Genomic DNA, 25,813 nt, shown 5'->3' with positions numbered 1-25,813 from the left:
CTCACCCTTGGAGGCCATTGTCCCTCTTTTACCAATAAAGAAACCAAGATCAGAGAACTGGAGCAACCGCTCCAAGGCCTACACCCCAGTCAACTGGCGGAGATAGAATTTGGACACAGGGCTGCACTGGCTCAAACCCATTCTCTTCTTTGGAAGATTTAGACACATGCTATTTAATCATTCAAGTACATGTTTTGCAAGTGCGTTATAAAAATGAATATTGCTTTTGATTCTGTAATCTAGGGTTTCTCAGTCTTGACATTACTGACATTTTGGGTCAAATAACTGTCTGATATGCTGGCTGTCCTGTGCCTTGTTGGGTATTTAGCAGCATCCCTGGCCTCTGCCCAGCACATGCAAGTAGCCCCACCTCAGGTCATCACAAAAATATCTCCAGACCTTGCCAGCTGTCCCCTGGGGAACAGAGTCACTCTGTTAATAATCACTGCTCTAATCCCAGCCTCCCAGAAACCCTAAGTAACGCCTACAGTACTGTCCACTGTATGTGTATGTGTCTATGTGTGTTAGTCACTCAGTTGTGTCTGACTCTTTGCAACCCAGTGGACTAGCCCGCCAGGCTCCTCTGTCTATGGGACTCTCCAGGCAAGAATACTGGATTGGGTTGTCATGCCCTTCTCCAGGGGAATCTTCCCAACCCAGGGATCAAACCCAGGTCTGCTGCATTGCAGGCAGATTCTTTACCAGCTGAGCCACCAGGGAAGCCCCCCTCATTTGACAGATGATCAAACTGAGACTCAGGGCAGCCTGTGGGGAGTGGCCTGTACCCCAGGTCACAGAAGAACTGCAGTGGGATCCCAAGGGTGGGAGGAGGAGGCAGCCTAACCCCAAACTCAAAGGGAAAAGGCAGAAGCAGTGCCAACAGACCCAGTCCTAACCTTCCCGAGGCCCAGAGGCGACTTCACAGCGGGGCCTAATTCAGAGTGGAATGGGAGGCCTGGCTGCAGACTATGTGCTTTTAATAATGTTTAAATAAAACATGGGAGCATGGGTGTGATCTCCACACTGAGCCTGGCTCGTCAGCAGCCCAGGGAGAGTCATAAATAGTTAATAGACAACCACTTATGGCTCTACTTCTGTTAAACCCGACATCAATTATATATGGTTCGTGAATTATGTATCTGGTGTTACTTTGGGGTATATTTTCCACCTTTGGGGGAAAAGAATGAAAAGAATGTGAGACCTAACAGAGAAGGGATGGCTCTCTTCCATATTGGTGAATCTCCCTCTGAGGAAGGAGCCTCATGTGGATGCAGTGGGGAGGTTCCAGCGAACTTAGACCTGGGGAGACTCAGATCACAGGAGGAAAGCTGGGGCTGTGGTGTGCCGCCTGACGTTAACACCGGGCTCTCCGGGGTAGGTGGAGTCCCAGCTTGTAGTGTTTTCCAACCTCTCTGATGTAAATCCTCCCCCTGGGGCTGGTGCCCAGCCAACAGTGTGCCGTCATGGAGTGCGGCGTTGGGAGGCCTTGCAGAGCAGCCCTGTTATGTGGTGTCTTCACCAGACGGGTGTGATAGACATGAACAGCCGCAGAAGCTCTCCAGATGCCCTGCATTGGCGGGTGGGTTCTTAACCACTACGCCACCAGGAAGAGTCTCGCCTTTGCTTTCAACGTGATTTATTTAATTACTTGTAAGTTGATATTATTCAACTTTTAATAATACATAGCTGTATAACAGCTGGCTCACAGAATTCCTGAAAATTCAGGCATCAATTCTTGCCAGCCAGTAAGGAACTAGTTCTAGCACATCGCAGGCTTGGCATCTCCTTGGGGTGGGGTCACCCTGCCCTGAGAATACAAGGAGCAGAAGTGGGGAGGCTCTTAAATCACATCTCACCGCTTGCTGACTGCCTTTTTTTTTTTTTTTTAAGCCAGATTACACCAGTCTGAGAGCTCTGTCCTCTTGAGAACGTTCTTTCACCTCATGTATGAAAGGGGTGTGATCAGATTGACTCAGAAAGACTGAAGCGAGTAATCCACGCCACGCTTCTCGCTCTGCCTGCCACATAACTGCCCCTCCGGCATGCTGGCTGCTCTGTCTTCCCCTCTAGTTCCCTTCTTCCTGTCTTCTGAGATTCTGGCTGAAGGTGCTAAGGGCTTCAGGAAGCCCAAAGCCAGATTCTGTGTAGTTTTCATGTTCACTTTTGCTTTGTTTTGGTTTGAAGCCACCCAAACACCCATGTTTCCAAACTCTAGGTCAGATCACAGCTCCCCCTCCCACCAGCTACACCCAGGGACATCCACCAAACCAGAGTTAAGGGTTTGATTTTAGAAAGCTCTCAGTGTTTGTCTCCCACCAATGACTCTGAATTTCAGAGCATAAAGATGAATTATTTTGGCTGGGAACTGGAGTATTTAAAAAGGCATTCCACGTGGAGGGCATTTGGGGCCATGCTGCTGCTGCTGCTAAGTCGCTTCAGTCGTGTCTGACTCTGTGCGACCCCATAGATGGCAGCCCACCAGGCACCCCCGTCTCTGAGACTCTCCAGGCAAGAACACTGGAGTGGGTTGCCATTTCCTTCTCCAGTGCATGAAAATGAAAAGTGAAAGTGAAGTCGCTCAGTCGTATCCGACTCTTCGCAACCCCATGGACTGCAGCCTACCAGGCTCCTCCATCCACGGGATTTTCCAGGCAAGAGTACTGGACTGGGGTGCCATTGCCTTCTCCCTTTGGAGCCATGAGCAGGGTGTAAATAACACCTTTTATAGCTCTCTTGACAGGGAGATAGCTCTCCTAATTACTGCCCCGTTATCTCAGCGTGATCCAAAACAACCTGACACATTTCCTAAACTCCCTGTTCGCGTGCCACGTCTCTGCCCACTAGGAACGGCCTCCCATATTCTCAGAGAACTGGCAGGGAAAACGTGGGCCTTTGTGTCACCCGGCCTGCCAGCACTGAGGGCCCCTCCTGCTTGTCTCCACATACAGGTTTCCATACGAGAGAAACTTGTTCCTAAAAAGGACTTAGAACCTCGTGTCGCTAGCCCCAGATGTATTTCTGAAATGTGAATTTTCCTGAGCTCTCCTGATCCCAGGTGGTGAATGCACTTCAATTCAAGAGACGTTATCACCTAATGAAATGAGTTTCTTTGCATCTGCCTCTGAGATGAGATATCTAGATAATAAAATCTATTACGGGAAGCCTACCTAGGAGTAATTGGGTCTATTACTCCCTGACTTATGGCTTTGTTTCAGCATCAAAAACAGGCTCTCCAGTAATTAATCAGAATTTAAAGTTGCTAATACCAATTACACACAACGTGTGGAGTCTGGAGATGGCAAACTGAAGAGCAAATACTAATCTCGTCCCCAGAGACTTCAGCAGTTGAACTCTTGTCACTTTAGACTTGCTGGAAATTAGAATAACTTAACTCCCCAAAGTTAATTACTTTATAAAAGGTGAGGAGGCAGGAGATATTGGTTGAATGGTACAGGTGTATATTAAGTTATTAAAATAAATCCAATTGAAATTGTTTAGATGAGGTTAAGCCACACTTAATTGCATGTCAGAGAGGCTTGGGAAGGTCAGTCTTCACAACCAAAACAGCACAGTCACTGTCCCAGTTGAACATCTTCAGGAGATAGTGATCCCAGGGAGCCCCAGTCAGACTCTTACAGGAGACAGTGATCCCAGGGAGCCCCAGTCAGACTCTTACAGGAGATAGTGATCCCAGGGAGCTCCCAGTCAGACTCTTAATGTTTTAAATTCATTTCCAAACTATAATTTGGTTTGAAAGATAATTCATCTCTTTCTAGTGATTTCCTTTTTCTTCTTTGGCTGAACTGAAACAGCGGGAAAGTAGAAGAAGATCTCAGAACTTGAGGATAAAGCAAGCAGTGGTAAAGAAAAATTGGCTGATTTGGAATTGCAAGTGTAGATGAATAAAAATGGATGACTGAACTGGTCTAAGTTAGAGCTCTTTTGGTTTTAAGCGGGAGAAACAAACCTCAAATTGGCTTAAGCAAAAGGGAATTTATCACTTATTCTAATGAACTGGTCCTTTACAGAAAAAAAGAAATTTTGCTTACCTTTACCCTTGTACATGAAATTAAAAGATGCTTGATTCTTGGAAGAAAAAGTATGACCAACCTAGACAACATATTAAAAACCAGAGACATTACTTTGCCAATAAAGCTCCGTAGTCAAGGCTATGGTTTTTCCAGTAGTCATGTATGGATGTGAGAGTTGGACCATAAAGAAAGCTGAGTGCCGAAAGATCGATGCCTTTCAACTGTGATGTTGGAGAAGACTCTTGAGAGTCCCTTGGCCTGCTAGGAGATCCAACCAGTCCATCCTGAAGGAAATCAGTCCTGAAAATTCATTGGAAGGACTGATGCTGAAGCTGAAACTCCAGTACTTTGGCCACCTGATGTGAAGAACTGACTCACTGGAAAAGACCCTGACACTGGGAAAGATTGAAGGCGGGAGGAGAAGGGGACGACAGAGGATAAGATGGTTAGTGGCATCACTGACTCAATGGGTATGAGTTTGAGCAAGCTCTGGGAGTTGGTGATGGACAGGGAGGCCTGGCATGCTGCAATCCATGGGGTCGTAAAGAGTCAGACCCAACTGAGCAAATGAACTGAACCCTCAAACATGGCTTGGCACATACTAGGCATAAAAAAAATCTTCCCTGGTGGCTCAGAGGGTAAAGTGTCTGTCTGTAATGCAGGAGACCTGGGTTTGATCCCTGGGTCGGGAAGATCCCCTGGAGAAGGAAATGGCAACCCACTCCAGTACTCTTGCCTGGAAAATCCGATGGATGGAGAAGCCTGGTAGGCTACAGTCCATGTGGTCTCAAAGAGTCAGACATGACTGAGCAAGTTCACTTTCACTTTTCACTTCCACTTGCAGGCATGAAGAATGCACACTGACCAATGCACACTGACCAAAGCCTGACAGAAGTGGCAGAGAACTCGGGAGACTGGGTGCAAACCTCAGTGCCGCCACTTCCTGTCGTGTGACTGGTCCAGACACTCACCTTCTGTGTCTCTGTCATCTTACAAAATAGGGGTAGTTAGTGCAAGCCCCTCACAGCCTTTCAGGGAAGATTTAATGAGATAATGCATTTAAATGCTTATCAGCGCCAGGCACAAAGCAAACTCAGTGTCACATCATCATCATCATCATTGTCTTAATCTGTTCTGGCTGTTGTGACAAAACACTGCAGACCGGGTGGCTTCTAAACAACAGAAACTTAGCACTCATGGTTCCAGAGGTTGGGAAGTCCAAGGTCAGGTCTCCAGCATGGTCGCACTCTTGTGAGAGTTCTCTTCCTGGTTCATAGCTGGTGCTTCTTGCTGTGTCCTCAAGTGGTGGAAAGGTCGAGGACTCTCTCTGCCATCTAATCCCATTCATGTGGGCTCCATCGTCATGACCTAATCCACCTCCAAAGGCCCCACCTACGAATACCATCGCCTCGAGGGTTAGGATTTCAACGGAGGAATGAAGTGCAGACAGACATTCAGACCAAGCGGTCATCATCACTGTCACCTCCGTCATCACCGTGACCACCATCAGCATCCTAATGGTCATCCTAATCACCACCCCCCACCATCATCATCAAATCACCACCACCACCACCTCATCATCACCATGACCACCATCCCCACCACCACCACCACCATCCTCATTCTCACCCCCACCACCAGCATCACCATGAGGGGGAGACCTAGCACAGAAGAGCCCCTTGGAGAACAGACAGGCTCGGAGGTTCCGAGCAGCGGTATAAGCATCGGCAGTGGTTAAATCCTTCCCAGTTGGACAATTCTGGGAATTATCTCCCCGACATGCTACGTCCCCCTTGTGACCTGGGGTCCGTAGACGCCTCCTTATCTGTGCTCAGTGTCCTGGGCACCAGTCTCATTGGGATTCTGTTCTTGGCCCAGTGTTGCCTTGCCTGCATTGCAAATAAATGACACGGAGCCCATCCTGCTGCATGTCACCCCTGGCACACTCCCACTCAGATCATTAGAAGCAACACATTCATTTCCCTAACAGCGTTCTCCTCTTCCCTCCCAAAAAGTTTTCAAATGGAAGAAGAAAGGCAGAAACAAGCTCCATCTGTCCTTGTTCAGACAGTTTTCCACAGCTGACATCCACCCAGCTGGGCAGCCGAGCCGGGCTTCCTGTTCGCTTTTGGTGGGAGGTGACACGGTCGATGCTGTTAGTAAAGTTTGGCAGTGGTTTAGACACACAGCATCCTGCTATAGGGAGGCTTAAAAACAAACACTTGGGGAATCCTTCCGACTCCAGCCTTTGTGAGCTACTTGCTTGGGTGGGGAAAAAAAGACGACCGATGTGACCTCTCAGCAAACAAAAGGAAAAGAACTCAGGAAATAACGTGATGTTCCCTTCTTCCTGAGAGTGTGCCCAGATTTCAAGAGGTCGCACCTCATCAGCAAATGTTTTCTGTAAAGGCCAAGGTAGTAAATAGTTTAGACTTTTGCAGGCCTTACTATATTTGTCACAACTACTCCACTCTGCTATAGCACAAAAGCAGCCAGAGAATGAGTCAATGAACAATGCATGTTCCAATAAAACTTTATTTATAAACACAGGCACAGGCCAGATTTGACCCAGGGAGCCGGAGTTTGCACCTTGTTTGAAACAAGTTGAAAGGGTTTCATCAAGTATTGGGATTTGCACAGCAAACTCACAGACCTACTTTAGAGGTTCTAAGGGGCCCCACTCAGACTTGGGCCCACATTGAGGACTATTTCGCCTGGTTCAGACCACGTGTCTCCCAGGACAGCATCTGGCCTCCAGAGAGGGATTGAGAGGAGGAAGGAGCTTCAAGGGGCTGCCGCTGACATGTTCCCTGACGCCGGGAGAAAAACTGAGGGAAACCAGTAAGAGGGCATTGGACCCATACCTGCCTTCCCGAAGTCCTGGCCCCATGAGCCGAGCAGGAGATGACCCTAAGCACCTGCAAGGGTAGGACAGACTGACCTGCGAGAGCCCGGGGCACCGCTGCGAGGTAATGAGTCTGTTCGTCCCAGAGGCTGGTGCCACTGGGCTGTAACCTTGAGATGTGCAGGGAAAAGAGACAGCAGAGAGCTCGGCGGTTGTGTTTCCTTCCTGCTGGGTCAATAAATGAATAAATGGACCGTGAGCGGCCAAGTGGCTGTTGTAATATTAGATTCCATCAAAAGGAAGATCACAGAAGTGCACAGAGGGAGCTTCCTTCCATGTCTCTGCGTCTCACCGCTGGGAGCCGGGCTTGCTGTTGTCGCGGTCTGGGCAGAGGGAGGCAGGGAGGCCAGGAACTGACACGTACTGCCTGTTTGCGCCGTGGCCCACCTCGTGCCCCATCTCGTTAAATCCGCACTTCGAACCCTATGAGCGAGGTGGTATTTTTTCTCTCTCACACATTTTAAAGAGGCTTGCAAGAGGTGAAGTGACTTGCCCACGGCTGGATGGCTTGGCGACAGGACATGTAATCAGTCTCTTAGGCGCCAAAACCTGTGCTCTCAGTTGAAATGCCGGTCTTTCTCAAAGCTCGAGTGCCCACGGATCACCCAGGGCTGCTGTTAAAATGTCCAACCAGAGTCAGCAGATCTGGGGCAGGGCCTGAGGGTCTGCATGTCTGACCGGCAGCATGGTGATGCAGCTGCTGCCCGCGGTGCACGGACCTCATGGGAGTGTGGCTGCCGGCGCATCACACCCTCTCCTTATTCCAGAGCCACTGGAGTCACCAGTTGGGGAGCTTTATGTCTTTAGGATGAGGTCACACAGCGAGTGGGAAGTGGTTTGTTCAGGATTCAAGTCCACATCTGTCTCATCCGGAGTCTATGTCTTCTTAAGTCTCTCCCCTCTGTTACGCCTTTAGCTTGGCCCTCAGCTGGGGTCGATTTTGCCCCCTTGTGGAGTGTTTGCAGTATCTGGAGACATTTTTGTTTGGCACAACTTAGGGACAGTGCGCTGCTATGTCCATCTAGCGGGTCCGAGGCCAAGGATGCTGTCTCTCAGTATCCTGAAACACCCAGGACCACTCTCCTGCCCCCGCAACAGAGAGTCATGTGGCCCCGGACGACAATAATACTGATGTCGAGAAACCCTGCACTTGAGCTCAGCCTCCTTCAGCCCAGAAAATCAAATCCATCCAGAGCCCCTCTCTGGAGAGCGCACAGTGCCCTTGCATTAGAGGAGTCAGCATGTGAAAGCGTCCCACAGAAGCGGCATGAACCAGCGAGGATCATAACAGAAACGTCCGTTTCCCAGTCGGCGGGTGGAGCCTTCCCCTACTCTGGATCGAGCCCAGGGTGTCTGGGTCTCTTTCCTCTACTCTGAATCGAGCCCAGGGTGTTGGGGTCTCTGTCACATGCTCTTGCCTCAGCAGATGGAAGTCAGTCAAGTCTAGAAACGACTACGTTAAGCTCCAGTCATTGTCACGCCTGGCTGCCCGGGGTTGATCTGTGCCTTTTGCTGTTTGTATCGCCCATGCCGTTTTCTCTGACAGTAGCTCCCCGACCTCCATCTGTTCCTCGGCCAGACGGCATTGACTCTGGTCCAAGCCCAGGGAGGGCCAGAATCCAGCATTGATTGCCAATACCAATAACTCTGGTCCAGGTTCTTCCTGATCAATTCTTGGGGAGACGGTATCTAATAATACAAGACTATTGATGAGGGTTGATTTACCTAGGGAGAGGGGCGGGAATTGCTTTCCCCACTCAACCACAGTTCATTCGTGATGCTATTTTGGTTTGTTGAGAATGTCACCCTGGGCTTTGGTCACGATGAAGCCGTCAGATGCGTCTGAAAAAAGATCTGAAGAAGGAAACAGTGTGATAACGTTTCAGATGCACCCAGCTCTTCTCAGTTTACAGAGCACCTGAACGTGGGCCGAGCCTCCAGTGCTCTGTGTGGAAGATCAGGCAGAAACTGAATTGCCGCCTCCCATGAGGTTGAGGGGGCAGACTCGAGGGTGTGCTCTTTGGTGCCTGGGGAGCCAGTGCGGAGGCGGCGCCTGTTGCCAGGTCTCGAGGCCCGGGTGGGGCTCAGTCTCTCCCCTGTGCTGACCCTTGCAGGCCGTGCCTGCCTGGCACAGCTAGTGGGATGTGGTCCTGTGTTTTGGTGACTGTTGGCTTGGGTGACTTTACTCCCAGCCTGTCTTCCAACTTCTGGATCTGTAGGCAGTGTCGGCAGTCCCTGGCCAGGTCTCTCCTGGGATGTTCTGGACGCCTCTGGGTGCTGACAGGGACGAGACCGAACTTCCCTTAAGGGGTTGGCACACTGGCAGTAATGGTTCTGTCTGAGAGCAGGAAAGAGGGATGATGAGCAGGAAAGAGGGATGATGAGCAGGAAAGAGGGATGATGTTCATTGAGCATAAAACTTTCTATGTTTTATGCAACGTTTCAAGCACTTCCATCTATGAATCCTCAGCTAGACCTACAGCGCGGCGATGCAGTCAGCACTCCCACTTCACAGATGAGGAGACTGAGGGTCAGGGAGGTGGGGGACAGACCGCCCACAGTCATGCTAGAAGCGGTGGGGCTGGGTAGCAAGCGCTTGTTTGTGTCAGTTGAGGACCCACGGTGATAAGACTGCCTACTGCCCCACTGTCAGCGTAGAGCTGGGAGAATTCAAAGCTGAAGCATTTATGGGATGGCTTCTAAGCTCCAGGTACTGCTTTAGGCATTTGGGATATTAGGCTGAGTACAGCCCTACTCAAAGGAGCTCAATATAACAGGAAATTAGAAATTTATTACAGTCTTGTGGGGTGTGTGTTTAACCCAGGGACTTGTCCCAGTGCCCAGAGATGAAAGTGACTGATTCTACCAAGGAGAGCCAGAGAGGTCATCCAGAAGAGGTGGCTGTGGAATGGGTCTTGAAGGATGAATAGGAGTTCGCTTGTCAGAGCAGAGCAGCACATTCCAGGTGGAGGAATGGCAGGTGTGAAGGCACAGAGGTGTGAAAGGGCACAGCACGACTGGGTGCTGGTGACGACTGTGGTGATTACTGGTGTGTGGGTGCAGAGCGTGGGCATTGAAAGGAGAGGAACCTTGGAAGGTGGGTTGAGAGAAAGACTCTGGAAGGCTTGCTCGGCTCAACTGCACAGTCTGGACTGGGGGAAGTGAAGAAGCACTGAGGCTCTTAAGCAGGAGAGGACTTGATCAGATTAAAAAAGATTCTCCCCTAGATGCTGTGTGGAATATGGATTGGCGAGGGGGCTGGACTGAAGAAAGAAGAGCCAGTTTAAGACGATGAGAAGCCTCAGGAGATGGTGATGGACACTGAATTTACGAGGGGATGGAGAGCAGGGGAAGGAAGCAGAGACCAGCCCACTGTGTTGATGAGATTCTTGAGGCTCAGAGGAGGGCCTGGGGATACATAGTAATAAGTCGTTCTCACACTTCAACGTCTTTGGATGGAAATCCCAGAGGCCGGTTGAGAAGTTTCAAAGTCCGATCTCTCCATTTCTGCAGTCACGTGGGGTCGTGGGCTGGGGAGATCTATGAGCTTCATTTCCATTTAAATTGAAATAAGACATGTCAAAGGTGGCCTGATAATTACTGCCTGGAACAATGGCTCTCTGATGCGGGAAGCACAGTGTCGGTGTACTCCATACAGAGAATTTCTCCATCTGAGACTTAATTACGTTGATATAATTATTCGTCTGTCAGGAAAATCGGGTGGCACAGATATGTCATATTTGCGTTGGAGCAGAAAAAATGACAAAACTCGTTGGCTTTTTTCAGGAGGCAGTGGGTGGGTGGCTCTCGGAAGTGGGGAGCAGGGTGTTTGGAGTTCAGCCCAGGTCAGGATGCCTGTCTGCAGCAGCGGGCTTTGTGAGGGCCCCCCGGGTGTCAGCCTCGAGAGGGTGGGACTCCGGTGACAGTTCTGTGCCCCTTCCTGAAGATGCTGTAGGAGAAGTCAGAGGCTGGGGGTGCGTCTAGGGCTGGGAGGGCTGAGCAGTTAGAACTGTACGGAACTTTAGAGAAGTTTTATTGGCAAACCTTGTGACCCTAAGACGCACGGCAGAGTTGCCTGCCGGTGTCTCCAAGCCTGATCACGCTGCCCTCCCCCATCCCATCCTGCCAGCCCCAGAGACCCTCAGCCACATCCCCCTTCTGTGTGGGAGGGTCCCCTGCCCTCCCAGGGAAACTGTGCCTCCTGCCATGCCCCACCTGTCGGGGAAACATGGGACCCAAAGAATCAAGTACAGAGCCCCCTTCTCAGATTGCAGCCCCAGCTCATGGCGCTGTTATAACTCAAGTAGCTGCAGCTGGGGTTTAGGTGAAAAGTGGCTTTATCCAAAGTGTGAGAACAGAGAAAGGAGAGAGGAATGCTTGCTGATGGTGAGTCGACCTGGGTGGGACCGGCTCAAGTTCTGCTTCTGCTTCTGCTGCCCTGGGGCCCAGAAACCTTGGCCAGGTGGCATCCTGCCCTGAGCTCAGCCTGGGCCCCTGCTGTGTGATGGACGTGTCCACAGATGTTAGCGTGCTGCTTGGGTGTGCGTAGTGAGTGCACCTGTGACTGTCTACAGCCCGGCTCTCTATCTCCTGGATTGTGAACAGCCCATGTCACCTAAAATACAAACTTTCCAGAAAGCGATTAAGACTCTTGGGCAACAGCTGGGGGCATTTTAAAACAATCAACCAGAAACAAGAGAAGGGAAGGGAAGACGGCAAGCAGGTGCCCAGAGCCCCACGCTCTATTCTGCCTGGAGACTGATGGAGGGTCCTGATGGACAGCTTGTGGCTGGGGGGTGGGCAGGCACCAAGGTCCCCTGCTTGTGTAACTCCATTCTGCCTTTACTATAAAACTCTTTTACCCAATTGTACATCAGATAGATGTGTCTGTACACACCTGTAGAAGTGAACACAGAATGGAAATATGGCAACACAGTCATTAAGAAGGATTGTCCCCCAGGTAACAGACTTAAGGGCATTTTTCTTCTATATTTTGGTCACGGATTGAACCTGCACCCCCTGCAGTGGATCTCAACCACTGGATTACCAGGGAAGTCCCAGGGGCAATTTTTAGTTTTGTTTTTTTTTTAATATATTTTCTAAATTCTCTTCAGTGAACCCTATTAGAACCAGAAAAGAAAGGAAATTGTGTCTCAAAAACAAAAAGAAAGAAAGATCCCACAACGTTAGTTTGTTAGGTTTGCCGTAGCCCAGTACCACAAACCAGGTAGCTTGGTGAAACAACAGCATGTTGTCTCACGTCCTGGACATGAGAAGTCTGAAATTAGCATGTTCACAGGGCCTTGCTTCCCTGAAGGTGCCAGAGGAGAGACTGTGTCGTGCCTTTGACCTGGCAGTTTGCTGGAAACCTTTGATGTTCCTACGATGCTAAGTGGGTCCCTCCAACCTTCTGTCTCCATGCAGTGCTCGTCCTCTGAGTGTTCACTTCATCTCCCCTTTCTTTGTGACCATCTCCTTTTCCAGATCTCCCTCCTCTTGTCAGGACACAGCCACTGGGTGGGACCCATTCTCATGACCTCGTTTTAACTGAATTGCCTCTGTGAAGACCTTGTCTCCATGTCCAGTTGCATTCTGAGCCACTGGGGATTAGGATTTCTACAGATCTTGGGGCAGGGGGGAAGACAACAGAATCTATAAGATTCTGTTCTTATAGATTGTTCTTCTCTGTTCCGAGAAGAATTTCAGGATCCCTACAGGGTTTTCCTCTGAGAATGGGAGAGTCAATCGAGATGAGGCCTATGTGTGAAGAAATGTCCGTGTTGCTGTGGGAACCAGCTTCTGGGAGGGCTCTCAGTGGTCCCCAGCTCTGAGTCCATACCCCTGTGTAGCCTCCTCTATCTTTTTCTTTTAAGCGTTTATGTGTTATTTGGCTGCACCGGATCCTAGCTGTGGTACACGGGGCCTTTGAGCCTCTTTGCAGCACATGGCGTCTTTAGGTGCAGCATGCAGGGCCTTTTTTTAGTGCAGTACTCATACTCTGAGCTGTGGCATGCGGGATCTAGTTCCCTGAGCAGGGATGGAACCTGGGCCCCCTGCACTGGGAGCGTGGAGTCTTAGCCGCTGAACCACAGGGGATGTCTCAGCCTCCTCCATGTTGTGTCAGAGTTGGCTCGTGTGACCAGTAGATTGTCCCTTTGGGTTCTGAAAGGTCTTGGGTGTTTGCCTTGCTCTCCCTTGGATCACTTGCTCTGGTAAACCCAGCAGCCACCACATCATGCGGACACTCAAGCAGCTCAGCGGAGCCCTCATGGCTGAGGCCTCCAGCTGATAGCCTTGTCGGTGAACTTTCTTGGGAAGGACTCTCCAGCTTCAGGGAGGTCTTCAGACCAGCGTAGCCCTGGCTGACATCTTCACTAGAACATCATGATAAAACCTGTATGAGTTTCTCATCACCGTTGCAGCAAATTACTACAAACTTCATAGCTTTAAAATGACACCGTTTATTCTCTGTTAATGATAAGGTCAGAAGTCCAAAATGAGTCTCACGGGGTTTAAGTCAAGGTGAAAAGAGGCCTAGCTCCTTCTAGAAGCCCCAGGGAATGACCCGCTCCTTGCATCCTCCAGCTTGTAGGGGCAGCCAGCATTTCTTGGTTCCTGTCTGCATCACTCCGATCAGGGATTCCATCATTACATCACTGCTTTCTTCCCCAAGGATCCCCCTTGCCTCCCTTATATAAGGACCCTTTTGGTTACAATTAGGGCCCACCCAGAATATCCACAGAATCCAGGATAATCCCTCATCTCAAGATTTTTGATTTAGTGACATCTGCAAAATTCCCCTTGCCATCCAGATCCAACATATTCACATGTTTTGGGGATTAGGATGTGGGCATCTTTAGGGGCCTTATTCATCCTCCCTTAGACCATGAATCAGAACCACATAGATAAGCCACCTCTGAAATCCTGGCCCACAGAAAACCATGAGAGATAATGAATGATATTTGATATTTCAGAACGACTAGGTGTTGAGGCAATTTGTTATGTAGCAATAAATAACTAACACAGACTGGAGGTTGTAATCTAGCATTTGGTTGTAACACTTGGCACTCATAATTCTGGATTTATTGCAGTGTCGTCCTTGAAATATGCAAGTAGAGAAGTGTGCAAATCGCAAAAGTATACAGTTGGATGAGTTTTTTTTTTTTTACAGACTGAAAACACCCTCGTCTGTCTTTAATAACGAAGCCTGGGATGTAGCCCAGATGCTTTCGTGCTCTGTACCGGTAATTCTCCTGTGTCCTCTCAGATTCATTCTCGCCCCTTCTCTGCTCTGAACCACAGGAAGCTGTTTTCCCGGCTTGCCTTCTGGTAGGTTCAGCCAGTGGAAGGCAGTGGCAGACAATAGAAAGGGAAGAGGAGGAGAAGAACCAAGGTGTTCTCCCTCTCTCACACTGCCTTGAGGAGGGGGCAGGCCTGGCCGCAGCTCAGCCTCCGTAAGCCCGTGTCCTGTGAGGGACCCTCCTCCCTGACAGCAGCGCCCACTGGGCAGCCCTGCCGTTGCCTGACTTCTTGCCTTTTCCTTCCAGCCCTGGGTGAGCGGTACCTTCCTGCTGTTGCTAATGTCTTCTGGCTTCTCATCTTCCCCATCACCTGGAAAACCAATTCCCTATATTAAATTCCTCTGGTTGAATGATCTAGAGTGATTTCTATCTTCCTGACTGATACAGGCTTCCTTGGAGGCATTACATTAAATCCTTCTGACTTCAACAAAAAAAGCATCATGTTCATAGAATTCATTTTCTGAAAAATGAGGCTATCCTCACTATACAGTCCCTGCAGGTTTCATATTTTCAAAGTCTTCACTTGGAAAGAAGGAAACGGGAGCGTTTGTTACGTATCAAGTACGAGCCACGGTATCAGGTATACGAGCTGTACGCAGTTTTACACTATTTCACTTGTTCCTCGCAATACTGTTTATCGTGGAATAATACTGTCATTTTTACAAATGAGAGCCTGGAAGTCAGAAAGGGTTGGTGGCTCTTGAGCAGTCACACGGCGCTTTAGGTTCACCTTGTCCTAAGGCCAGTGCTTCTCCCGCTGCTCCCACGGTGGTAGCGTTGGCATCTCCCCCTCCCCGCCCACCAGGGCGGCTTCCTAGGTGTGGTGGGCTTCAGCTTCCCTCGGTCCCATAGAGCACCCATCAGTTTCAAGGAGAAATACCCCCTACCCCAACCAACTAATAATAAGTTTCTTTTTTGAGGATTCAGGAGGCGTTTCCAGGACGATTGAGGTTATTTGAAGTGTTGGCAGGGTTGGCAGTTCCAGTTGATGCTGGCAGATGGAGCAGAGGGCAGCCCTGGGGAGAAGCACTTAGCTGGGCGGTTCAGAGAGTGGACTCGGGCCCCACGTTGCCTGCGATGCATTAGACGTGCCTGCCGCAGGCGAAGAAAAGGACGGGACGGCTTGTGAGATAATTTCCTGCCCCTTTGGAAACAGGCAGGCCTGAGCTTGAACCTGTGCGTCACTGTCCAGCTGGGTGACTTTGGGATCTCTGACGAGTCACTCTGTGTCTGTCGCATCATTAAAATACAGTAAAAAAACTTGCAGGACTGTTTTGAAGAGAGAGTATTGCCTAGTGACAACCAGCTTCTCCCTAGGCCTGCTTCCAGGGGGAGCTTGGACTCCTTTTCAGCCTTGCATGAGCCTCTCCTGTTGCGGAGGGTGGGCTCTAGAGCGTGCGGGCTCAGTAGCTGTGGTACACGGGGCTTCGTTAGTCGTGGCACATGGGCTTAGTTGCCCAGTGGCAGGTGGGAGCTTAGTTCCCCAACCAGGGATCGAACCTACGTCCCCTGCATTGGAAGGCGGATTCTGAACCACTGGACCACCACCCTCAGTCTTAAATAAGGGAATCTGACGCGTCATTTGGGGTTTTCTAAGGGGTGCCCCAGCTCTTTATCAGAGTGGGACTGAGCACTTCCTGCCAGTGCTCACTCCATTGCCATCATGGCTTGGGAGCTCTCGCCAGGACACTACCCACGGGGCCCTCCCTCCCTGGCACTCGACCTTTGCACAATTTAAGTGAAACTGTGGTTCCTCGCACCTCACCCCACAGAGGCAGTAATTCCGCTGGGACTTTGTGGTAGTATTCTCGGGTTACTTTTTATGGGTTTCTATTGTATATGACTCCGAGGGTTCTTATAAAGATGATGTGAGAGAAGGTTTTTCAGACACTTAGCACCATGCCTGCCCAGGTGAGAGACAGAAATAAATGAGTTCATTTATTACTTATTCACAGATACTTGTTAACTACATGCTGTGTGTCAGACTGGGAATACTTGTGTGTGTATCTATAAATACACATGTGCACACACATTCACACATATACACATTTTTATATATTTATGTTTTCATATACTATATGCATGCATTATGTAAACATGCATTTGTATATGTTTCTACAGCTTATGTATGTGTGTATAATTTTCTTAACACCAGGCTCTGTAAATAAAGTTTCTATTTGTCTTTAGCACATCAAAACCGAATAACGAGATGATTTCTCATCAGGGCTTGGGGATGTTTCCAGATAGTCTGCTCTATACTATAAACTGCGCTGTGCTGTGCTCAGTCGCTCAGTCATGTCCAACTCTGTGACCCCATGGACTGTAGCCCACCAGGCTCCTCTGTCCACGGGATTCTCCAGCCAGGAATACTAGAGTGGGTTTCCATGCCCTTCCCCAGGGGATCTTCTCAGCCCAGGGATCGAATCCAGGTTTCCTGTATTGCAGGTGGATTCTTTACCATCTGAGTCACCAGGGAAGCCCATGCTATAAACTAGGTAAAATTAACTTTGGGAAGCCTTGTGGGATACCTCCGAAGGTGAACAAGGCAACCTCCAGAGCCGCAGAAAGTGACATATGAGAGTCCCGTGTGTCTGCAGACAGAAGAGGGGCCTATGAAGGTGGAGATGCCCTGGGAAGAGGAAGCAAACGATGGTTTTAAATATTAGCCTCTAATTGAACCTCACAAGAGGAGACGATGTTAATTGCAGCCACTAATTATTGTATGAACTGCTCCCTACATGAGCAGCTCCACACAGCGTGTTCCAGGGGGAGCAGCTTGGGCGTTTAACAAGAGTTGATGAGTCTCTCACATGATGCAAGGGTGGCCAGCACATATGCATACCACGTGGTCTGGTGATGTCTGTATGCATGGTGTGTGTTGTGTACAGCTAAACGAGTAGCACCCTGTCCCTCCTTGACTCACCTCTTACAGTCATGCAGTAACACCATCACTCAGTCCTAAGACATCTTGAGTTGCCTGCTCTGTTCTAGACTCAGCAATACAGGTAGATTAGGGCCCTAGAAGAATGATGCTCTGTAGAAGTTAGGATTTTGTCTATATCTCCTGCACCTGGATCAGTGCTGGCACATAGTTCATGCTCAAAAAATGTTTATTGAACGAATGATATGTAATATGCATATATACATACCAACATATATATAATGAATATGTACTTTATGTTAGTGTTTTATGTCTATTACAGTGTATGTATCACTCCCAGGTGGTGCTAGTGGCAAAGAACCAGCCTGCTAAAGCAGGTTCAATCCCTGGGTCGGGAAGATGCCCTGGAGGAGGAAATGGCAACCCACTCCAGTGTTCTTGCCTGGAGAACCCCATGGACAGAGGAACCTGGCGGGCTGCAGTCCATAGGGTCGCGAAGAGTCAGACGCGACGGAAGCCACCGGGCACGCATCGCTGTGTTCCAGCTACAGAGCAATATGGACATGGGCTATTCGTTAGTGGGTTTCTGCTGTATACATCTTACTGTCTAAGTCGTTTTGTAACCTAGTTTTTCCTCCAGCTTCTTCCTGCCCCATGTCCCTAAAGAGAAAAACACAAGAAGACCACAAGCTTACCCTTGGCTTCAAAACGCAACCTCATTTGTGTAGCGGCAGTCCTGACCGATCGCTGGTCGGGGAGGTGGAAGAAGGCCCAGCCCTCCCTCATGCCCTCTTCTCCTGGTGCCCCCCCTCCCGTGTCTCTCGAGCTGTCTCTGGCATGGGCTTGTTTTGTCTGCCTCCAAAACTGGTGGGGCCGCCGCATCCACTTCACCTAATGACTTGGTCTCTGCAATCAGCGGACTACCTGGTTTTTGAGCTGAAGCAGGAAAGGTGTGCTGATTGCTAATTACACAGACTCTGAATTTCCCAAATCCGTCTTCTTGGGAGGTTTCTGCTGAGCGTGATGTGCTGCTGTTGCTGCTGCTAAGTCGCTTCAGTCATAGATGGCAGCCCACCAGGTTCCCCCATCCCTGGGATTCTCCAGGCAAGAACACTGGAGTGGGTCGCCATTTCCTTCTCCAATGCATGAAAGTGAAAAGTAAAAGTGAAGTCTCTCGGTCGTGTCTGACTCCTAGCGACCCCGTGGACTGCAGCCTACCAGGCTCCTCCATCCATGGGATTCTCCAGGCAAGAGTACTGGAGTGGAGTGCCATCGCCTTCTCCAGAGCGTGATGTGCATCCCCAGGCAAATTGGAGGGTGGAGCCCAGAGGGTGGAGCCCAGAGGGCAAGGGGTGTGATGGAGAGTGAGGGGGTAGCGGCAGGTCCCTGGAACCACCTGCCTCATCTGTCTGTGGATGGTTTTCTTGTTCTCGACTCTCCTTGCTGTCTAGCTAACTTCGACTCTTCTTGCTGTCTAGCTAACTCACTCTTTAAGCTGCCCGTGCTTTCTGCCCCCTGCTTCTCCTCTGCAGATGGTGAAAAGCTTTCAGAGGCCTGCATTCCAGCCTCCTTATTCTCTGTGTGACCTTGGCGGACCACCTCAGTGCTGCAGGGACACCCACCCGGTTGCTGCTTGTTCTCTCAGAACTAAAAGATAGTAACGCCTCTGCTGGCCAGGCCTTTCCTCTCTGCCACGCTCATTCTGTGCTCACAGCAGCCCTGTGCAGGGGCCGCTGCTGCCTCCATCTTACCCATGGGGATCAGAGAGGTTGAGTAACTCGCTGAAGGTCACACAGCCTGTGGGTGGGAGAGCTTGGATTTGAACCCAGGCATCCTGGCTCCAGAGCCTACTTTCATGATCATGATAATGCAGATCGGACCCACCTCAGGTCCCCATTTCCTCTGCTGAGCTGCTTAGTCCCAGCCCAGAGCTCCCCGTCCCTAAGACCCAGCACCTACACCGTCCCTGTCCTCCAGGAGGGCCCCTGCAGGTCAAGGTTGGAGGGCCTTCTCTGCATGATGTTGGCATGGGCCAAGGTCACCCAAGCACAACTGGGAGGGGACGTCTGGGCTCCTCTCGCTTGGCTCACATGGCACAGGGGCCTCACCTGAGAACCCAAGACCCAGCTGCCTGACTTTGTGGTCTCTTGACTGTGTGACCGTGGGCAGGTCTTTTTGCTGCTCTGGTGCTCAGTCTCCTCATCTCTAAAAGGAACATTCACCACGTGCCTGGCATGGCCCTGAGGTGCCTGGCATGCCTGACGTGCCTGGCACGGCCCTGACGGGGCCGTTGGGTAGCATGTCTGTGTCTTAGAAACACACTGATGCCTCGTCCCCTCGCCTCCCAGGGACGCTGTCATCCTGGCCCACTAGCGAGGAGCTGAGCTCGGGCGACGCCCCTGCAGTCTCCTGGGATTGTGCGCCCAGCCGTCTTCCCGGTGTCTCGACGAGCTGACAAGCACCCCCTCACCGCCCCACAGTGTGTTATTTCCTCTGACAGTCCGCCAGCCTCCTGCCTGGGGGCCCCCGCCTCAGACCGCCTCTCACCTCATCAGCACCGAGCTGGGGATTTCACAGCTGGCAGTTTCAATCAGCCGTGGTGTTCCACCAGCCCCTGTGCGCACCCCCCACCTCTCCACGCCGCCCCTTCCCTCGTCAGCTGGGCTTGACCCTTCGGCTTCCTCAGTCTTTGCTCACTCTCTCTCTCAAATTGAAAAAGACACACAATCAGGGAAAAGGCACAGACTTACAATACTGTGGATGGACTGGCTGGCCTGCTACAGGGATCTGAATGTGTCCCTGCAAAGGGAGCCCTGGGCCTCGCTGGCTTTCCCAGGGGCAGGCAGACAGAGCCCCAGAAAGATCACTGGCCAGTGAGCGAGGCAGACCAGAGGTTTTCCCCTTGCTGCCCCAAGTGACTTCCCTGGCCTCAGTTTCCTCATCTGCAAAATAAAAGCCATCCCAGGCTCAGAGAAGGGCTGTACTGTTGGTGAGTCTCAGGGGGAGCTGAGAGCCGTACTTAAATGGACCCAGAGTCCTTATATTTTCACCCTTCACGCTCTCATCAGTTGATATATACCTGTTGTCTAAGACAACAGTCAAAAAGAAACTTGACCTAAGAGCAGCTTGAAGGAAAATCCTATCCCTCACCCACCTTTGCTCCTATTTGTAAATATTCTCAGCTCTCCACTGCTTTCCCAGCTGCACATGTGCTGTTTGCATGGAGACCTGGGCATCATATTTTCTGTTCTTTTCTGCTTGCTTGACATTATTTTGAGAAGGGTTCCCCGCTGGCGCCACCCTGATTGCTCGTGTTGGCTTCTGTCTGAGCATCAGAGCGACGCACTGCATCGCGGTTTCCCTACCAGTCCCCGTGGCTGGGCGGCGGGGCGGCTCTCGGGCTCTCGGTGCCATCAGTAGCTCCATTCCAAGCGTCCTCGGGTCCAGGGCCTTGCTCTGCACCCCCCCCCTTTTTAATGTTTATTATTTATTTTATCGTTGGTTGCACTGGGTCTTCACTGCTGCATACTGGCTTTCTCTAGTTGCAGTGCATGAGCGTCTAATTGCGGTGGCCTCTCTGGTTGCAGAGCGCAGTCTCTAGGTGCACAGACTTCAGTAGTCGTGACTCGCAGGCTCAGTAGTTGTGACACACGGGCTTAGTTGCCCTGTGGCGTGTGGGATCTTCCCAGACCAGGAGTCGAACTCGTGTCCCCTGCGTTGGCAGGCAGAGTCTTAACCTCTGGACCAGAAGGGAAGCCCTGCTCTGCCTTTTGACTCTTCCCCCCGCTAGGATTAGCTCCCAGAAGGTGGGTCTCTGGGTTGAACCCAGAGTTTCTCAGGCTGGATGCTGGTGACACTCTTGTGAGGTAATCGGTCCTCAGTGGTGGGGCTGCTCTGTGAACTGAGGATGCTGGAAAGCACCTTTGGCCTCTGCTCTGCGAGAGGCCACCAGACCCCCATGTCACAACCAGCAACGCCTCTACACAGTGTCCCCCGGAGGGCAGACTCACCCTCAGCTGACAGTCATTGTGCAAACGGGGAGCCGTGTGTGGAAAACGTTACACATGGCAGTCAGAGGCTTTCCATAGAGTCTGGATAAAATCCGATTAGGGCGGAAAGTAACTGGATCAGCACAGGTGGAGTCTGCTGCACCCACCTCAGTTCCAGCTCGAGTTCCATTCAGGCCTCCCCCAGGCCTCAGCTCTTCATCTGCGAAATGGGGACAGTGATAGAGCCGCGTGCCAGGCTCGTGAGCAGAGAGTGAGGGCAGGAGCCCAAAACGCTGAACGAAGCACTGGGCATGGAAAGGTCTCAGTACACATCAGTGGTGCTGGCCAGCTCCAGAGGGAGCCCCACTGGGGTTTCTGTCTTTGCCCGTGCTGCCTTTGAGGGTATCGGGAGGGCTGAGGGAGCCTGGGTGGCAGAGTTGAAAGGGACCCACTCTTCTGCCCTCCCCGCAACCTCCCGCTCCACATCCACCCCGGGGCGGGACTCAGCCTCCAGAACCAGCCTCAGCGGCTCTCCTGGGAAACATCACTGAGTCTTACGTCTGCCATCCATCTAGGGCGTTCTGTGTGGGGTCGCACAGGCTGGGTCTAGCATTTCTGGTGTGTGTGAGCTCCTGAGGCATCTATTTCCTCCTCTGAAATCTGTAGCATCTGTCTGAGGCTCCATGAGCCCTTCCTTAGGGAGAGCCCCTCGTGGGTACCCACCATGTCACAGGGTCCCGGTGAACACCAGGCTCCTCCCCAGAGCTCTTGTAAGTGAGTGGGGGTCTCGCCCAGGGCCAACGTGTGTTGTGGTCTCTGTCCCCAGGAGAAGTACGTGGAGGAGCTCGCCGCAATACGACAGACCCTGCAGACTGACCTGGAGACGTCCATCCGACGGATCGCCGACCTGCAGGCAGCCTTGGAGGAGGTGGCATCCAGTGACAGCGACACAGAGAGGTGCCTGCGAGGGGCAGGCGGGGCGGGGCCGACGGGGGGCTGCGACAGCGACACAGAGAGGTGCCTTCGAGGGGCAGGCAGGGCTGGGCACGGCGGGGGGCTGTGCCCTGGGGGCTCTGCGGTCTTCAGTGGGCAGGGCTCCCCTCTCCAGTCTGGGGGCCCGGGGATTCAGGCGCACTGTGGGTGGGAGGATAACTGGCTGGCTCAGGCGAGCAGAGGCGGGATGCTCCCCGCTGGTGGTACCGTCCTTGCTGTGGTCCTGGGCTGGTGACCGCTGCTCAGAGGCGGACTTCTGCCGACTCCCCCGTGAAGGTGTTCATTTTCAACATCAGTGTGATACAGACCCAATGGATTTACCATGTTCTGGCCTCTAAATGAAGGGCTTTATCTAAAAAATCCTCAGTTTGTGCGAAAATCGCTTCCACGCCAATATCCTGAGGATTTCTATGACGCCCACTAATGTGCAAAGCTGTGAAATTGCTGGTAAAATGGCAAATCCTGATCCTGCAGCAGCCTCCCAGCTCATGGTCACATTCAGGGTCCCCGTCCCCCCCCCCCCACCAGTTTTATTAGAGTCATGACAGGACCAGCGTCTGTAATTACAAACCCCTGGCGTCAATACTACCCACTCCGTGCTTGGGCTGGCTTCTCCATTAATGGAAATGCTAGAGCTTTTGCATTAATTATAAAGGGAATTAATGACTGTATATACAAGTATTGGAGGTTTTTACAAATGAGCAAAACTTTTAAACCATTTTTACTTGCACAGAAGTAGATTGCTTTTCTAATAAACAGTAAAAGTTCTAAAAATAACAAGACTGAAAAGAGGCAGAGAGTCTGTTCTTGGAGGTACAGGGACAGGCTGGGAAGGTGTGACAGGGAACCAGGGACAACAACCTGTGAAACAGCCTGTGTTCAGGACAGTGTGAGGGGCGAGATGGTCACAGGACCCCCGGTGTGAAAAAATGGCGTCTTGGATCTGGATGAGCCCAGGCCGTGCGTGGGATACTTGCAGCTGCAAGAGGGGGCGGCCTGGGGAGGGCGCAGGTGCTGCCTTTCATCCAGCCCGATTTCCAATCAGGGATCTGGGGATTCATTTCAAACTTGAACCAGGGGTTTAAGTTTGTCAACTAGCTGGCTCAGATGGTAAAGAATCTGCCTGCGATGCAGGAGACATGGGTTCAATTCCTGGATGGGAAAGATCCCCTAGAGAAGGAAATGGCAACCCAGTCTAGTATTCTTGCTTGGAGAGTCCCATGGACAATGGAGCCTGGCAGGCTACAGTCCATGGGGTTTAAAGAGCCCGACACAACTTACCAGCTACCACCTGTGTTCTTATCTGGAGAATGCCCTGGACAAAGGGGCCTGGTTGGCTACAGTCATTGGGGTCGCAAAGAATCAGGCATGACTGAGCGACCTAACACTTTTACTTTCCTCCAGTTATTCAACCTCTCTGAGCCTCAGTCTCTTCATCTGTAAGAGGGGTTGATAATAAGAAGTAAGTGAAAAAATCCAACCCTGGCACAGGCCCGTGTACTTGGCGGGGCTCAGCCATCATCAGTTTCATTCATTCATCCCTGTGATTGGCTCTACCTGTTCCACGCCACACTGAGCTGGGCGTTTGTCTCAGTCAGCTTGCTTCTTGTCATCATGTGTCTCTGTCCTAGAGACACAGGGAGATTGAATAACTTGCCCGGGGACAGGCAGAAGTTAAATTCCTGAGGAGTAGAGAGGGAGGAGAGCACAGGCCTCTGCCTCTGTGGAGCCCACATTCCGTGTGTGTGTATGTGTGTGTGTGTGTGTGTCCCTGCCCGTGAGTATAGCGGGCAGACTGGTGAATGGAACACTAGACTACAGTAGGAGTTACAAAGACAGAGAACACGATGCTTTGATGAATAGCAGGGGTACACCTGGCCTCTCTGAGAGGAAGAATTGAACTGAAACCCGGGCTGAAAGAAGGAGCCAGAGGCAGGAGCTCCGGAGAAAAGTGAGTCAGGGCTGACAAGGAGTGTTCTGGAAGTAAACAGCCTGCCCAAGTGAGATGAATGGGAAAGAGCAAAAGTCTCCTGCTCTTCTTCCTTCCCTCTTTCCCACCTTTCTTCGCCTTTTGAAGTGGCCCACTGTGTCCTCATGAAGCACCCCAGGACTCCAGGCAGGATCAGCAGCATAACCCATGAGTCCACGGAGGAATGAGAACCTGGGGCTTTTTGTTCAGAATCAGTTCAGTTCAGTCGCTTGGTCATGTCCAACTCTTTGAGACCCCATGGACTGCAGCACACCAGGCTTCCCTTTCATTACTAACTCCCAGACCTTGCTCAAACTCATGTCCATTGACTCGGTGATGCCATCCAACCATCTCATCCTCTGTAGTCCCCTTCTCCTCCTGCCTTCAGTCTTTCCCAGCATCAGGGTCTTTTCAAATGAGTCAGCTCTTCGCATCAGGTGGCCAAAGTATTGGAGTTTCAGCTTCAGCATCAGTCCTTCCAATGAATATTCAAGACTGATTTCCTTTAGGATGGACTGGTTGGACCTCCTAGCAGGCCAAGGAACTCTCAAGAGTCTTCTTCAACACCACAGTTAAAAAGCATTAATTCTTCGGTGCTCAGCTTTCTTTATAGTCCAACTCTAAAATCGATGACGTGACTACTGGAAAAACCATAGCTTTGACTAGACGGACTTTTGTTGGCAAAGTAATGTCTCTGCTTTTTAATATGTTGTCTAGGTTGGTCATAACTTTTCTTCCAAGGAGCAAACATCTTTTAATTTCATGGCTGCAGTCACCATCTGCAGTGATTTTGGAGCCCCCCAAAATAAAGTCTCTCACTATTTCCATTGTTTCCCCATCTATTTGCCATGAAGTCTTGGGACCAGATGCCATGATCTTAGTGTTCTGAATGTTGAGTTTTAAACCAACTTTTTCACTCTCCTCTTTCACTTTCATCAAGATGCTCTTTAGTTCTTCTTTGCTTTCTACCATAAGGGTAGTGTCATCTGCATATCTGAGGTTATTAATATTTCTCCTGGCAATCTTGATCCCAGCTTGTGCTTCATCCAGCCCAGCGTTTCTCATGATGTACTCTGCATGTAAGTTAAATTATCAGAGTGACAGTATACAGCCTTGACGTACTCCTTTCCTGATTTGGAAAGAGTCTGTTGTTCCATGTCCAGTTCTGTTGCTTCTTGACCTGCACACAGATTTCTCAGGAGGCAGGTCAGGTGGTCTGGTATTCCCATCTCTTTAAGAATTTTCCACAGTTTGGTGTGATCCACACAGTTAAAGGCTTTGGCATAGTTAATAAAGCAGAAGTAGATTTTTTCCTAGAACTCTCTTGCTTTTTTGATGATCCAGCAGATGTCGGCAATTTGATCTCTGGTTCCTTTTCTAAATCCACCTTGAACATGTGGAAGTTCACGGTTCACATACTGTTGAAGCCTGGCTTGGAGAATTTTGAGCATTACTTTGATAGCATGTGAGATGAGTGCAATTGTGTGGTAGTTTGAGCATTCTTTGGCATTGCCTTTTTTTGGGATTGGAGTGAAAACTGACCTTTTCCAGTTCTGTGGCCACTGCTGAGTTTTCCAAATTTGCTGACATATTGAGTGCAGCACTTTCACAGCATCGTCTTTCAGGATTTGAAATAGCTCAACTGGAATTCCATCACCTCCATTAGCTTTGTTTGTAGTGATGTTTCCTAAGGCCCACTTGACTTTGCATTCCAGGATGTCTGGCTCTAGGTGAGTGATCACAC

The 25,813-nt window shown here is 50.6% G+C and overlaps 1 protein-coding gene across 1 annotated transcript in view; it reads left to right on the top strand.

The window, feature by feature from the left end:
• MYO18B (myosin XVIIIB) overlaps nucleotides 1-25,813 on the top strand; it is a 233,065-nt gene that overhangs the window by 176,055 nt on the left and 31,197 nt on the right. Inside the window, exon 40 of the mRNA XM_070385941.1 lies at nucleotides 21,934-22,064. Coding sequence (XP_070242042.1) covers nucleotides 21,934-22,064 — 131 coding nt within the window. The remainder of the gene's footprint in view (nucleotides 1-21,933; nucleotides 22,065-25,813) is intronic.

The sequence above is a fragment of the Bos mutus genome, chromosome 17 (assembly GCF_027580195.1).
Source record: "Bos mutus isolate GX-2022 chromosome 17, NWIPB_WYAK_1.1, whole genome shotgun sequence".
NCBI classification, from domain to species: Eukaryota; Metazoa; Chordata; class Mammalia; order Artiodactyla; family Bovidae; genus Bos; species Bos mutus.
The sequence above is the reverse complement of the archived record's forward strand: the minus strand, read 5'-3'. Positions and strand labels throughout refer to the sequence as shown.